This window comes from Ovis canadensis, chromosome 3, assembly GCF_042477335.2.
Source record: "Ovis canadensis isolate MfBH-ARS-UI-01 breed Bighorn chromosome 3, ARS-UI_OviCan_v2, whole genome shotgun sequence".
NCBI lineage: Eukaryota > Metazoa > Chordata > Mammalia > Artiodactyla > Bovidae > Ovis > Ovis canadensis.
The window spans coordinates 134,226,343-134,242,626 of record NC_091247.1 but is presented as its reverse complement, the minus strand read 5'-3'; the positions used below and the strand labels follow the sequence as shown (position 1 = coordinate 134,242,626).

Below are 16,284 nucleotides of genomic sequence, written 5' to 3'. Positions count from 1 at the left end.
TCCAGCCATCTCATCCTCTGTCGTCCCCTTCTCCTCCTGCCCCCAATCCCTCCCAGTATCAGAGTCTTTTCCGATGAGTCAACTCTTCGCATGAGGTGGCCGAAGTACTGGAGTTTCAGCTTTAGCATCATACCTTCCAAAGAGATCCCAGGGTTGATCTCCTTGCAGTCCAAGGGACCCTCAAGAGTCTTCTCCAACACCACAGTTCAAACGCATCAATTCTTTGGCACTCAGCTTTCTTCACAGTCCAACTCTCACATCCATACATGACCACAGGAAAAACCATAGCCTTGACTAGTCGGACCTTAGTCGGCAAAGTAATGTCTCTGCTTTTGAATATACTATCTAGGTTGGTCATAACTTTTCTTCCAAGGAGTAAGCGTCTTTTAATTTCATGGCTGCAGTCACCATCTGCAGTGATTTTGGAGCCCCCCAAAATAAAGTCTGACACTGTTTCCACTGTTTCCCCATGTATTTCCCATGAAGTGATGGGACCAGATGCCATGATCTTCATTTTTTGAATGTTAAGCTTTAAGCCAACTTTTTCACTCTCCTCTTTCACTTTCATCAAGAGGGTTTTTAGTTCCTCTTCACTTTCTGCCATAAGGGTCATGTCATCTGCATATCTGAGGTTCTTGATATTTCTCCCGGTGATCTTGATTCCAGCTTGTGTTTCTTCCAGTCCAGAGTTTCTCCCGATGTACTCTGCATATAAGTTAAATAAGCAGGGTGACAATATACAGCCTTGACGTCCTTCATTTCCTATTTGGAACCAGTCTGTTGTTCCATGTCCAGTTCTAACTGGTGCTCCCTGACCTGCATACAGATTTCTCAAGAGGCAGGTCAGGTGGTCTGGTATTCCCATCTCTTTCAGATTTTTCCAGTTGATTGTGATCCACACAGTCAAAGGCTTTGGCATAGTCAATAAAGCAGAAATCGATGTTTTCCTGGAACTCTCTTGCTTTTTCGATGATCCAGCGGATGTTGGCAATTTAATCTCTGGTTCCTCTGCCTTTTCTAAAACCAGCTGGAACATCAGGGAGTTCACGTATTGCTGAAGCCTGGCTTGGAGAATTTTGAGCATTACTTTACTAGCATGTGAGATGAGTGCAATTGTGCGGTAGTTTGAGCATTCTTTGGCATTGCCTTTGGAAGGGCCATGGAAAGGGGATGTGGAACCCCCCCACCGCCACTGGCCCGCATCAGCCTAGCAGGCGGCTATAACAATGTAGCATATAATGTAGCATTTCAGTCAAGAGGAAGTTCTGGTGTGATACAACAGGAAAAATAATTAAGCAAGCAAACAGAGAAACAACATGCTGAATGTGGATCAAACGCAAGACTTTATGCCAAGTGGAAGAAGTCTGATACAAGTCTGAGACAGAGGGCAAGAGGACAGGGCACATCCATTAAAAGAAAGACATAGCTGTTAAGGACGCAACATAAACTGGTTAGAACCTACTAGGTACAAGATGGCAGAAGATTCGACTTCCTGTGGACCTTGAGCCTCATTATATGCGCATTGCAATATACCAGCATGCTGAATGACACAGCCACAGGCACCATGACAGTTCCAAGGCCAACCATAAAAAGCCAAAAAGTGGCCAAATTCTTTGAAATCACTGCTCCTTGTTCAAAATAGTTGGGATAATCCTGCCATTTGTTAGCCTATGAAATTACCCAGCCCATAAAAATTAACCACCCCATATTTGGTGGCCACTCTTGCCTTCTGAAACTCCAACACTTTGGCCACCTGATGCAAAGAACTGACTCATTGAAAAAGACCCTGATGCTGGGGAAGATTGAAGGCAAGAGGAGAAGGGGATGACAGAGGATGAGATGGTTGGCTGCCATCATCGACTTGATGGACATGAGTTTGAGCAAGCTTTGGGAGTTGGTGATAGACAGGGAAGCCTGGAGTGCTGCAGTCCGTGGGGTCGCAGAGTCAGACATGACTGAGTGAATGAATGACTGACTGACTTGCCTTCTGAGGAGCCTCCCAGGTGGTGCTAGTGCTAAAGAACCCGCCTGTCAATGCAGTAGACGTAAGAGACGCGGTTTTGATCCCTGGGTCAGGAAGATGCCCTGGAGAAGGAAATGGCAACCCACTCCAGTATTCTTGTCTGGAGAATCCCATGGAGAGAGGAGCCTGGTGGGCTATAGTCCATGGGATCGCAAAGAGTTGGACACAACTGAATGACTAAGCACTTGCCTTCTGCGATGGACCACATTCTGCCTATGGAATGTGTATCTCTCTAAGTAAATCCTTATGGTTTCCTTTTGAATTCTTTCCTGAGGGAAACCAAGGAACCTCGCTTGGTGGCCTGTCCCAGGGCCTCGCCTGAGACCTGGGACATGACCATCCTCTCTGTGTTCTATTTTCCCACAACAAGGCCATGGATTCTATGATTTCCATACATAAAACGTCCAGAATGAGCAAATCTATAGACAGAAAGTAGGTTATTGGTTTCCTGGGACTGGGAGTGCTGGGGTTAAGACTGAGATTTTGTTGAGGGAGATGAAAATGTTCTGAAACTGATTATGGTGATGGTTGCACAAGTTGATCAGTTATCTCAAAATTACTGAAAGGTACACTTGAAATGGATGAATTTTATTTTATGTAAAATATATCTCAATAAAGCTCTTTTTCAGAAAGGTGAGATCATCCATTCAAGGGGGACTAAGGATAGAATTTTCAAGGATAAAGATAAAAGTGCTCATTTTAACTCTCACAGCTCCTACCATCTAAAGATTGTACAGAGAAGTTTGTTTCTACAGGGAGATCCATTCCTGAGTGCTGTATCTCTTACTACAGTTTCAGTGTGTGAAATCTACTTGTGCAACAAAGAGTAAGGTCAGACATTAAAAACAACAGGGAGACAGACCATTTCTTGAGTTTGATGGCAGTCATCACAAACTTCAAATCAGTTTTCAGATGATGTTTCCTATATTTTGTTGAAAATGATGGAAAGATTTAAAGAGACTTCTATTAAAACACATGCAAATATAGAAAGTTTTCAGCACATGCAGTAATGCTAATGATGGACCCTTTGCTTTCACATTTGACTACATCAAACTGTATTATAAATATTATCTAGGCTGAAGATTGGTTTTGCTTCATTTATAAGAATTTACTAGCCAAGTGGATAAGAACATAAGATAATAGGAAGTTTCTTACTTTATTCCCTTTAGAAAATATAATGCAATTTGACATGCTAATCACAGCCTGCCCATTCCATTTTTTTCTTTAGAGGATTTCTCTATAGCTAGACTATAGTCTTTTTCAGGAATTTGTATCTAATTTGCTATGCCTTAGAGATGAATACATCCTAAATTGCATTTTCCAATGGGATTTCAACCCTTGAATTCCTGCTAAAGTATATCCAAATGCATGATGATGGTTTTCACAATCACGTTGGATATCTACATATATATAGGGCTTCATATTTATTTATCACACTTACTTTTGCAACTTGGATGCTCCTTTGTTTTAGCTGGACATTTCATTTGAAAGGGATGAGGCGACATTACTTAATGCATGTAAACCTTTTTGGCCCTATCGAGTGGCATGTAGGGTCTGCACGTGGGCCAGGCCAGGGGTCAAACCCATCCTCCCTGCAGTGGAAGCCTGGAGTCTTAACTACTGGACCTCCAGGGAAGTCCCTACTTATTTTAAATTCAAGTTCCTTAAAAAGGACAAGTTGCTGCTTTTCCTAAAAGTGAAAATAAAGGCAGGCACTATACCAACATTTGATTAGATGTTTATCTTATCAAGCTTCCTGAGTATTAGCTTCTCTTTTGAGGGTAACATAGGGACATCACTGTATACTCTCACTTGCCTATTGTTTCAGAAGCTGAGAAAAATGCATTTTACCCAGACTGCAGAACCTCAGAAAAGCAAATAACCACTCACTTAGAACATATTTGATACTTAAAAGGCAGCTTTTACATATTAAATTAGTATGCTACTTTTTTTCTTTTAAGAGATAAGATTTCTATTTGAGGCAGTATATGCCTGGCTATGAAGTTTGTTTGCTGGTTTTATTTACTTTAGTGAGAAGAGAGATTTTATTTATTTACTTAGTTTTGGGCTGACCTGGGTCTCCATTGTTGCATGTGGGATTTCTCCAGCTGCAGTGATGGGAGGCTACTTTGTGTTGCAGTGCGCAGGCGTCTCATTGCTGTGGGGCACAGGCTCTAGGCATACGGGCTTCAGCAGTTGTGATGGCACACGGGCTCAGTTGCTCCAAGGCATGTGGAATCTTCCTGGACCAGGGATCAAATCCATGTCCCTTGCATTGGCAGATGGATTCTACATTCACTGTGCCATGGGGGAAGTAAGTCCCATTTGCTGAATTTAAATTGTAGAAATGTTGCCATTACTTTTTAAAGCAGTTGTCCTGGAACATTAGTGCTAAACTGTTGAACCCCACCCTTCGAGTTTCTCTATTAGTAGGTCTAGAGCCAAAAGTTTGCATTTCTATCAGTTTCCTGGGGTGATGTTGAGATGGCTAGCCTGGGTTCACACTTTGAAACCTGGCTGCCCTATGGGTTTGGCAGGAAAGGGAGGTCCGTGTCTTCCATATTCAGAAAGTTATAACTACTCTAGTTAGGCCAGGGCCATAACTTATAAGAACTTTGTATGATTCCTTAAGGCTTTTAATTTTCCAAAGTTGATTCTTATCATCTGTCTCTTTCCTCACACTGTTGTTAAACCGTAAAACTGAAGAAGACTGTTGGTGCTGAGAAGATGCAGATAAACATCCAATAAGCCTGAACAGTGGGGGATTGCCCCAGGAGACAGAGTAGATGGTGGCAGCTTTAAAAAGAAAAAAAGTAAGTAAAATCATAGGGTCTGCTAAAAGGAAGAATGAGAAGGAGAAGCATGTTACACCCTCAGTCATGTCTGACTCTTTGCAACTCTATTGACTGTAGCCCACCAGGCTCCTTTGTCCATGGGATTTTCCAGGCCAGATTACTGGAGTGGGTTGCCATGCCCTCCTCCAGGGGATCTTCCCCACCCAGGGATGGAACCTCTGTCTCTTGCATCTCCTGCATTGCAAGAGGATTCTTTACCACTGAGCCACCAGGGAAGCTGGCGAGAAAGAGATAGACACAAAAGCAACACTTCTTGCTGCTCTCCAGCTCTTTCACTGACGCCCTCAAAGCTCACTGGACTCCACTTAATTGTCGGAGAAGGACTGTGGGGCCGACCCACTTCCTAGTTCCTTCTGCCAATTTAAGTCAAAGGAGAAGCAAGATGCTAAATAGTCTAAAATAGAAGGTATTTTTTTTTTCTGCTTTCTCTTATCTGCCCCTAGGGATAGTTTTCATTCCAGTGAACTTATTTTATTTGGCAGATTAATGTTTTAATATGTCCTTTGATTCATTTTTCAGTGAGCCTTTTAAGAAATATAGCTGTATTTTCCAGGATATGTCAGCCATGAGAACGCTTCTAAGCTGCCTTGGTTTTTTTTTTTTTTTCCTTTCTACCATCTCTACTAACTTCCAAAATGTTTTATACCTTTATAAGATTTTATTTCTCATGATCCCTTTAGAAAAGGTAGTATCAGGAATTCACCTCCAAGTTTTATAGTGTAGACTTGAGGGTTTAAATCTGGTTGTAAGACCTCGAGTAAATTACTTATTTTCTTTAGGATTGAAACCTCACATGTTAAATGCAGATAATTATACTTACCTGGTGGTATTTCTGGGAGAATTAAATGGGATGCCTCTAAAATACTTAGTACACGGGAATTCTCTGGTGGTACACTGGTTAGGACAATATGGTCTTACTGCTGAGGGCCCAGGTTCATTCCCTGGTTGGGGAATTAAAATCCCACAAGTGGAGTGGCATGGCCAAAAATAAATAGATACATAAATAAATGAAAAGTAAAAATAAAATGGGCTTCCCAGGTGGTGCTAATGGTAAAGAACCTGCCTGCCAATGCAAGAGATATAAGAGATGCAGGTTCGATCCCTGGGTGGAGAAGATCCCCTGGAGAAGGGCATGGCAACCCACTCTAGCATTCTTGCCTGTAAAATCCTACGGACAGAGGAGCTTGGCAGGCTTCAGTTCATAGGGTCACAGATAGTCAGACATGACTGAATTGACTTTGCAAATGCAAAAAAATAAAATAAAATACTTACAGTGTCTGGTTCACCTTCAATGATGTTAATTTGTATGATCATTGTTACTACTACTCAGAAGCAACTCTTTAATCCTTTTTCCCAATTGCTTTAACAAGAAAAACAGTTTTGCCCCAAATCTATACTTGTCACTGTCTGATTTCTAGTTCTCTTATGTTTCTTGATCTAAACCTAGTACAAGGGTCTTAGTTTGTGCCCTTGAATTCATATCTAAGCAAAGCAAAACAGGTTGGCAGGTGGGGAGGCTCCTAAAAGTGGTCTGCTTCCCATGGATAATCAAGGAAAGAATAAACAAAAGGCATTAAGTCTCTAGCTGAAGAGATGAAAGCTAAATTATTTAAAGATTTAAATAAGAATTAGAGACAAAAATAGAAGTCACTTCAAATGAGCCCAATTTAATTCATCATCCATAGGACTCCAAAAAATAAATCTGATAATTTCACTTCCCTGCCCAGAACACTCAACTCTCCCCCTCACTGCCAGGTAACTATGGCCCTATTTACTCACCAGTTTTTTCAGCAATATTTATCTTCCTCATAGTGGTTTAAGTCTTTAAAATACTTCCAGATCAGGTCCCCTCTTTTTCTTCCTTCCAGAGACCTATCTATGGGCCAACTTCACTGATCAGAGAGATCACTCACTTTGGGCAGTGGCTTCCTTATCTCCTTCTGCCCCCATACACACCCCAAAATAAATACCCTGTCTCTATTTGCTATTAACACTCTGTAAAGAACTCTCCTGCTTGAACCAGCTGTCAGTTTTCTAAAGCTAGCACCAAGGACACCTAGGACTCTCGAAGTAAATTCACAACAGAGGACACAATAGATAATAACTTTAGTGAATGCCTTCAGCAACAAGGAGGCTCATCCAGCTCAGCAGGGGAGTCTCTGGGCCTAAAGGTGCCTTTGGGGAGGGAGGGGCCAGATAAGGAGTAAAACCTTTGCAATAATGCAGGAAGCCAGGATCACAGGGATGAAGTGGAAGCCTGGAGTTTAGGAAGGGCTCCTTGTGAACAACTTCAGGATAGAAGGGCAATGTGAGAGTGGCAAATGACACCCCTGTGTAATCTGATATATAAAAATACTAAAATGTGTCTACATAACACGTGGAGAAATAAGATAAGAAGCCTTAAATGGGAGCGATGTGGAGACTTCCACAGTATTTCTTAAGCAGCATATCCAAGTGACTTTGGTCTCCATTTCATTTGCTTTGGAAATGCAGCCTATCCCAAAACAACATTTATCTAAAACACTATGGAGTAATCTAACACTCACGGGAGCCAGAAAGACAGTGCCACAGAGGTGAGTTACTTATCTTCTCAAATATTGACTGTCCGATTTTAAGCAAGACAGCTTGCTCTGTGTGATCTGTCAGCTGACAAACTGCAAGTCACGTTGTTTTTTGTTACTGTTTTTTTTTGTGGGGTGTGTGTGTGTGTGTGTGTTTGCAAGTCATGGTTTTGATGGACTCATTTTATTTAGATGTCTATTTAACATCAGTCAACAGCATTTACTATGTGTTTGTGTGTTTCTTAGGCATTCACAATAGTGAATGATGGAAGATGCTTGCCCTGTGAGAATTTACAGACCAGAAAGGAAAAGGGATTAGTAAACATAGTAAATCTAGTTATGTCTGATCAGTACCAGGGTGAGGGCAAGGGGAAGCAGAATACTGTAGACACTTACACAAGTCCAGAGAGTCAGGGAAGTCTTCTTGGACGATAAGCAGATATTAGCCAGGAAAAAAAAAAGGGGGGAGGGGATATTCCAGGCAGCGGGAATAGCATATCCAATGAATAGCATAAAAAATTAATTTAGTGCTCTCTTATTCATAGATTAATAGTTTTGATGAGTTCCCAAACGCTGAAATGCAAAAGGTGACATTTAGTGACTTAAAAATTTATTCATTTAAAAAGACCATGCTTTATTTTCTGATATGGATACCTTTCTTACTTTTGGGGGTGTTAAAACGTCATCTTTACCCCAAAATGATAGTGACAGCAGGTGATAATGTAATTCTTTAAATAACATCTTTGGCAAAATAAGATTTTCAAACTTGTGTTGATTCCTAAATTTTACTAGTCTATGAAATAGAGAAAGAAGCTCATTCCCTCACCCTATATAAAATTTTCTTTTTTTTAATCTCTCCCTTTTTTGGTTAACACAATTACTCAAAAAGTCTACAGGGAGCTGTGATTTGTTAGTTCAGAGCAAACTGTTCAGGTAACAATTGAACTAAGGGATGGGAATATAATCCAGCCCTTTGAGGATTCTAGTTGCCTGATAGCTTCCTCTATAGAATTCTGAATTCTTAAGCACTCCAAAGACCTGACGTTTGTCACTTGCAGATTTATTTTGAAACCAGGTTTTTGGATTGTTTTGACTTATCCCTTAAGGTTTTTTTTTTTTAATACTGCTTTGAAAATTTTATAGGTTTTAGAAATTAATTTGATAATTATATATATTATCACAGGCAATTTAATATACCTATCTATCTATCTAAGAACTTTCCTGGTGGCTCAGACAGTGAAGAATCTGTCTGCAATGTGGGAGACCCAGGTTCGATCCTTGGGTGGGGAAGAGCTCCTGGAGAAGGGAAAGGCAATCCTCTCCAGTATTCTTGCCTAGAGAATTACATGGATAGAAGCTACAGGCCATGGGGTCGCAAAGAGTCAGATGCGCCTGAGTGATATTTTCAGAAGGCAGGAGAAAGAACAGTTCTCACTCCTTGTCCCACTCTGTCTGTTTTCTGTCTATATATGTGGCTTCCCTGCTGACTCAGATAGTAAAGAATCCACCTGCCAAGTGGGAGACCTGGGTTTGATCCCTGGGTTGGGAGGATCCCCTGAAGGAGGACATGGCAACCCACTCCAGTATTCTTGCCTGGGAAATCCCAAGGACTGAAGAGCCTGCCAGTCCATGGGGTCAAAAACAGTCAGACCTGACTGAGCGACTAAACAACAGTTATTCCACTTAGTCCTCATAACGACCTTTCCGTTTTTTGGAGATTACAATGCAGAGAAGTAAATAACTTGCCTAAAGACACAGAATGAAGAGTTGGGTTTGTAAGTAGTTGGGAGTACCCTGTAGTTTAGCATATTAACAAGATGAGAAAGTGCCTTTACAAATTCAAAATGTCAAGAAATACCTCCTAGTTTCTTGGATGGGAACAGCCTTACCAAACTTCTGGAAAAATATTATTAAACATATATATGTCCCGATTTGAAAACCATTAGCTATTAACATTGTCTACTATCCAAAGCTTGCATTTAGGACCAACATTTACCTCCTTTTTTCCCTCCTGAGTACTCCCTAGATCACCCTAGTGTAAAAGAGTAATTTCTTAAATCCATTTATCTCTTAAAGGAACGATTTAAAGTGGGAAACACACACATACAATAGAAAACAGTGGGAGGAAAACCCCTTCTAGAATATGAGTTCAACTTTCTGTTAACTCTATTCTACTGATTTTAAGAAGCATTCAGAAAGGGTCCAGCTGCTGTCTGGGAAGGCAGTAAAAAGTAGTGGTCATTTCGTAATGTATGCAAATATTAAATCATTATGTAGTACACTTGAACCTAGCATGATATTCTACCTCAAATACATTTCAATGAAAGAAAAAAAAAGTAGTGGAGAAAACATGGGCTGGGAGACAGGAATTAATTCGGATCCTAATATTTTGTTAATTTCATTATTTCTATTTTGTAGATGAGTCAGTTTAAGCTCAAAATTTTTGAAGAAGAAAAACCCACCTGATTTCTAATCTAATGCTCCAATGACTGATGGTGTACGGGAAATGAACAGAGCAGATGAGTAAGGGTGGTGGGGGTTAGAAGGATATCAGAAAATCTAGATCTAGGGCTATGGTAATTTTAAGGATTACTTGTTTCCCTATCTCCATTTTGAGTAGTGCAGGAGGTTTCACATCCCTAGGGAAGTAATTACCATGACATTTACTTTTAAGCACAGTTCTATCTGTAGAGTCCTAGAAGGAAACGAATGTATCTATTTACCATTATTTTTGATGCACTGATGTATTTATTCAAAGAAAACACTTTCATGTCAATGCTTTTAAATAATTCAGTTTTACTATCTTTTAAAGTATTTATTTCACATGTAACTACCTATAATTATTGTATACAAATGAAAAAATAACCTAGAAGCTATTCTTTCAAGCCCAGTTTTACATATTTCATTCAAACAACAAATATTTTTCTCCTACTGCTTTATGGTGAATTGTACTTTTCCCTTCATTTCTATACCCTTTAGCTCAGCAGTGTTTTGCAATATTGATGACCAGCTAAGTTCAGGATATTTATTTCCATCTGGTAGAGTTCAACTTCTGCCTCTTGTTTGCTTTCTCCATCTGCCCAGCTCACCATCTTCCCCCCCCCCCCCTTTAATAGAGTTCGGGTTAACCCTTTCGCAGGCCTAATCGTTTTTAGCAGGCTCCTGCCTTCGTATTCCCGCGTCCCCTCCGGCCCCCCACCCCCACCCCCAGCCTGGCAAGTAGGACTTCAAGTAACCTTAAATGTCTGCCCTAGTACTTTCACAGCCTTCACATTTTATCTTTATTTTCTTGTTTTATAAAGAACAGCAAAAGGCGAAGGCTGAGACAGTTACTTAGTTTAGAAAAAGAAACAACCTTCGGTTTTGTGCGTAAACGGTGTAAAACGCATTATATAGTTTTTTTCTGTTTATAGATTAAACGTTACGGTTACCATACTTATCTGCAATTACAGGCTTTCTTATCAGTTTTAAGATGGGTTCAGTAAGGACTCCATTCTTCTCTCCTTTTGACTCTTGACGCCACTGAACAGCAACCCTAACAGGCTGACTAACCCTCGAAAGCCGGTTCGCTCCGCTCTTCTCCACACTCCCCGTATCCTCAGCACTGGTACCCACACCCCGCTGCTCATCCTGCCCCTGGAGCCAGCCACGTAGACTCGGCGTCGGGGACAGGATGTAAACACCGAGTACAGTCAGCGGGCCACTGCCATGCAGACGTATTCGTGCCGCTGGCGCGGGCGTACACAGCCTAAGCCGGGCCGCTTTTATCTGCACAGCATTAAGCCTCCTTGCAGGCTAGCCCGGGCAGAGTACTCTTGCAGAGGATGCGCTGGCGCGGTGCCTGGAGTTGCTGGAGCGGGAAGGAGGAGCTAGGGCTGGGGAGGCGGGGCTTTCACACGCGCACCCCTAGTTTCCTCCTTCCCCCGCCTCTTGCTCCCCCTTCTCCCGCTGCCACTCCAGGGTTTATTTGTTTACAAGCGGATTACGTCAGCTCCTCCCTCTCTTCCTAGTCTTTGGACCCGCCCCTTGGCCCCTTTTTCCCGCCCCCTCCGACTCCGAATCTGCTTGCGTCACAATGGTGCGATCTCTGGATTGGCTGGACTGGGCCGTCACGCTCCAGCTACGCCACTTCCTTTCCGTGGCTCTATAAAAAGTGCTGCACCACCCCTTTATCTCTTAGCCCGTCGGAGCTGGAAATGCAACTGTTGGGACCTTCGGAGGCTGCGGAGCTGGAGGCGGAGGCGGCTGGGGAGGTCCGAGCGATGTGACCAGGCCGCCGTCGCTCGTCTCTTCCTCTTTCCTGCCGCCTCCTGTGTCGAAAATAACTTTTTTTACTATAAAGAAAGGAGAAAAAAAAGTAGCCTTACGCCGCTCACGCCCTCTCTCCCTCTCAGCCCTCTGACTTGTGAGGGAGCCCGGGGTGGCCGCTCCTCCGTCGGGGCCGCGCCGCCGAGCCCCGGCCGCCCCGGGCCGCCCCCGCCCGCCGCCCCCATGCATCCCTTCTACAGTCGGGCCGCCACCATGATAGGCGAGATCGCCGCCGCCGTGTCCTTCATCTCTAAGTTCCTCCGCACCAAGGGGCTCACGAGCGAGCGACAACTGCAGACCTTCAGTCAGAGCCTGCAGGAGCTGCTGGCAGGTGAGCGGGCCGTGGTGGCAGGAGGGCGAGGGACGCCGGGGGCGGGGGGCGACGCGGCCGCACTTGTAGGGGCCGGGCCGTCGGGGCCGCGGGAGTGTCCGCAGCGCCCCGGGCGACCGCGCTCGAGTCCGACCGCGGGATGGTGGCTGGCGCGCCGGGCGGCCGCTAACGGCGGGTCCCGGGGAGGGTTTGGGGCTTGGGTCGAGGGCGCTCCCTGTCCCCCCGCGGTTGGCCAACGGAGGGGAGAAGAAAACTGACGCACAACAAAGAAACTAAAGCCGACCGAGGCGGGAGCTGCGGTCTTCGGACGTTCCGCGGATTTGGGGGGACAAAGGACCCGCGGGCTGGGGTGGGTTCGACGCTCCCTCCCCCCACTCCGGTCCAACGGTTGCGGGCTCGGCGGTCGGGCCCGGGGGTAAAACGGCGCGGCTGCCCCGAAGCTCACTCGGGACAGACGTGCGGTCCCCCCACGCCTCCTAACCCTGCCCATTAATCATCGGATTTGTCAGCGGCACAATTACAGCCCTGCCCAGAGCGTGGTTTAGGGTGGCTTGTTTTCCTTCCCTTCGGGGTTAACACTCCGGTGGCGCTTCTCCTTCAAAGTCATAAACCCTATTGTGTGCGGCCAGGGTGGGGTGGAGAAAGTAAACAGGTTCCCGCCTGGCCGCCGGTGCCGTCCGGCTGGCGCAGGCTGCGCGCCTGATTCCCGTTTTGGCGGCTCAGCCGGTTGGTTCCCGGAGATTGTTTTGTGCAACTGTTGTTTCTAAAACCCTGCCCTGCTCGTTTTCCATCCGCGCACATCCGCGAATGCGTTGCGGGGCTTTTTAAAAAAAAGTTGATATTCGGCATTTTCACTTAAAGGAGCCAACAGAAGAAGGAGACTAAGGCGGGAGCCGGCAGTAACGGCGTCTAAGCATTGTTTTCTCTCTTCTTTTCTTGTGTAGAACATTATAAACATCACTGGTTCCCAGAGAAGCCCTGCAAGGGATCAGGTTACCGTTGTATTCGCATCAACCATAAAATGGATCCTCTGATTGGACAGGCAGCGCAGCGGATTGGACTGAGCAGTCAGGAGCTGTTCAGGCTTCTCCCAAGTGAACTCACGCTCTGGGTTGACCCGTACGAAGTGTCCTACAGAATTGGCGAGGATGGCTCCATCTGTGTGCTGTACGAAGCCTCACCAGCAGGAGGTAGCACCCAAAACAGCACCAACGTGCAAATGGTAGACAGCAGAATCAGCTGTAAGGAGGAACTTCTCTTGGGCAGAACAAGCCCTTCCAAAAACTACAATATGATGACTGTATCAGGTTAAGATATAGTCTGTGGATGGATCATCTTATAATGGATGGATAAATTTGATTTTTGCTTTGGGTGGGCTCCCCTTGGGGATGGATTATGGAATTTAAACCATGTCACAGCTGTGAAGATCTGGCACAAGATAGAGTGGTAAAAAAAATTTTTTTTAAGTGACAGTGCCATAGTTTGGACAGTACCTTTCAATGATTTTAATAGCCTGTGAGTCCAAGTAAATGATCATCTTATTTGCTAGGAGTGAAGTCCTAGGATGGTTTCAGTTTCTCCCAGACATGATACCTAAATTTTTCCGTCAGTCCCTTTAATGAAAATTTGTATTTCTCTGCAGTAGAGCTTGCAGAGAAAATTTGCACTATTACACTTAAAAGTTGTTATCCTTTTTGGCAGCTCAATAGGAAAGCTCAACATTTTAAACATGGTAGTACTGGAAATTTTATGACAAGACTTTTACCTAGCACTTAAATATGTATAAATGTATATAAGACAAACTAGTAAGCATGACCTGGGGAAATGGTCAGACCTTGTATTGTGTTTTTGGCCTTGAAAGTAGCAAGTGACCAGAATCTGCCTTGGCAACAGGCTTTAAAAAAAAAAAAAAGACCCTTAAAAAGACACTGTCTCAACTGTGGTGTTAGCACCAGCCAGCTCTCTGTACATTTGCTAGCTTGTAGTTTTCTAAGACTGAGTAAACTTCTTATTTTTAGAAAGTGGAGGTCTGGTTTGTAACTCTCCTTGTACTTAATTGGGTAAAAGTCTTTTCCACAAACCACCATCTATTTTGTGAACTTTGTTAGTCATCTTTTATTTGGTAAATTATGAACTGGTGTAAATTTGTACAGTTCATGTATATTGATTGTGGCAAAGTTGTACAGATTTCTATATTTTGGATGAGAAATTTTTCTTCTCTCTATAATAAATTGTTTCTTATCTTGGCATTTTAATCAATCTCTTGTCATGATTATAGAGGTTCAGCTAAAAGAAATACATTTCTCAAAAGACTTAGGTTTTGTAAGCCATGTGAATGTCAGTTGCACACTGGTCATGCTGAAAAACACTTGTTAAGGAGTAAAGATGATTTTTGTATACAAATTTAGGTGTTAGAGGGGTAACATACTTTTCTAAGAAAAGTTCTAAAGTTGAAGCATTGGACACAGTCCCAAGCTAATCCAATTGCATGAAATGAGGATGAGACAAAGGTAACATCAACCAAAGAGTTACTCAAAGGATTACATTTCACTGCTTCCCTGTTGAAGTGAAGAAATAAACTTTCCGTTCTGGCCCACCTTTGAAAATGTTATTTTGCCCCATGGATTCCTTGTTCATTTAGAAAATCCTGGGGCAGGTGACCCATAGTCTTAAAGACGACTAATCACTGCAGAGATTGGTTGCTTTTTGCCTTTCGTCAGCTGCAAGATTTACATAAAAAATCACTTAAGCTGGAATTCAACAAAAGGTATGTTTGAATTTTTATTCTCAAGTTGAAATGCTGAGTTCTTGATGCATCATTTTCAGACTTCAGATAAATACTAAGAACCTAAATGAAACAAATGAATACTTTTTGCTGGAGTGTAGATTGCTCCACTAACCCGTATGATAAAGCTCTTTCATAATTCTTTGGCTGTAGGAAGAATAACATGGTTTTTCAGCAAGTTGAAAATGAAAAATTTCTGAGTTTTTCTCTACGCAAGTATGTTATTAACATAGTGTCTTTTGGGTGGTATTCATGTAAACATGTTCAAACTGGAAATAACACAATCTAGGTTATTTGGAAATCGGTAGTCCGAAATAAGTTTGGAGTTTCATTTCTCCCTGTACCTTCTGATTTTTGTAGAGACAAAGGAATACCCGACTAAACAAGCAGGTATTTAAAATACAAAGGATGTTTGTGTACTTTACCAGAAGCCTGTCCTTGAGAGTTTGAATTAAAACCATAACACATGGACTACCTTTGCCACTTATTAATGGTATTATTTTTCAGTCTGTTCTTCGGAATCCTATCCGCACCCCTTCTAGTTTTTCAAACAAATTCACAATAAAATAGCTGGTAGTATGGTTTTTACACAGATCTTACCCCCAGTGCTGGCTGCTACTGTTTACCAGCTACATTTCATCCGGTAACTCATTTGAAGTTGGGTGTGCTTGTGTTCAGAAGCCTGTAACTGGTAAAGCTTTGCACACTGGCATCTGGGGCGAAGGATGACTTTTCGGGCAGTTTAGGGGGATATATTTTAGTACCTGAAACTTCTGTCAAGCCTTTTCTCAGATGGGGAATCATGCTTGAAGATACTGACATCAGACTTTTTGGTACTTTAAAGAGAGTTGATGCAAGGAGAAGTTAATGAAAACAATTCAGGTGATGCCAGGCATGTAAGGAACTGGTACAAGTTCCTCTTTAAAAGGCTTGCAAACATCACTAAGACCTAGCTGTTCCCTGTGACTTTAACCTTAACATTCCCCGGACAATTGTCTCCAGTTTAGTAACTGTTTAATACATCTTTTTCGTTGCTTCTGAGAATGTTTTACCGAGCCATTTTGATAAAAGCATTTGAGTCTCTTGTATGCATGTGCAGGTGTGTGTCAGGCCTATACACAGACATTTGTAACAGTGTGTTGTGTACTTTTTAAAAAAACTTTAATTGTGATAGAATTTAAAGGGCATTTTACACTGCTTAAGAGTTTCTTAGGGATTCTTTCTTAAAAGGATCTGCTTTTTTTCTCTTTAACTACTTTCAATATTGTTAGTTGCCACTGGCCCCAAGATTCACATTTATTGGCACTAAGTTTAGAAATAATTACTTTGAATTTTAACAGGTAGTGTTTAAATCACTTTCTTTTTTTCAAATGTAAATACTGTCTTGTTCTATAATGCAAGAATGAAGAAGGCTTAAAGTG

The 16,284-nt window shown here is 42.7% G+C and overlaps 1 protein-coding gene across 1 annotated transcript; it reads left to right on the top strand.

The window, feature by feature from the left end:
• Positions 1–10,870: 10,870 nt before the first annotated feature.
• BTG1 (BTG anti-proliferation factor 1) lies at positions 10,871–14,333 on the top strand. Its single transcript, XM_069584179.1, has 2 exons — positions 10,871–12,078; positions 13,023–14,333. Exons 1-2 carry the CDS (start codon positions 11,931–11,933, stop codon positions 13,388–13,390), a joined length of 516 nt encoding a protein of 171 aa, XP_069440280.1. The 5' UTR covers positions 10,871–11,930; the 3' UTR covers positions 13,391–14,333.
• The last annotated feature ends 1,951 nt before the right edge of the window (positions 14,334–16,284 follow it).

Excerpts from the sequence above, each read along its gene's own strand:
- BTG1 (XM_069584179.1), top strand. The coding sequence starts at position 11,931 with ATGCATCCCTTCTACAGTCGGGCCGCCACCATGATAGGCGAGATCGCC. Across the intron at positions 12,079-13,022 it reads CCTGCAGGAGCTGCTGGCAG|AACATTATAAACATCACTGG; the intron begins GTGAGCGGGCCG and ends TTTCTTGTGTAG.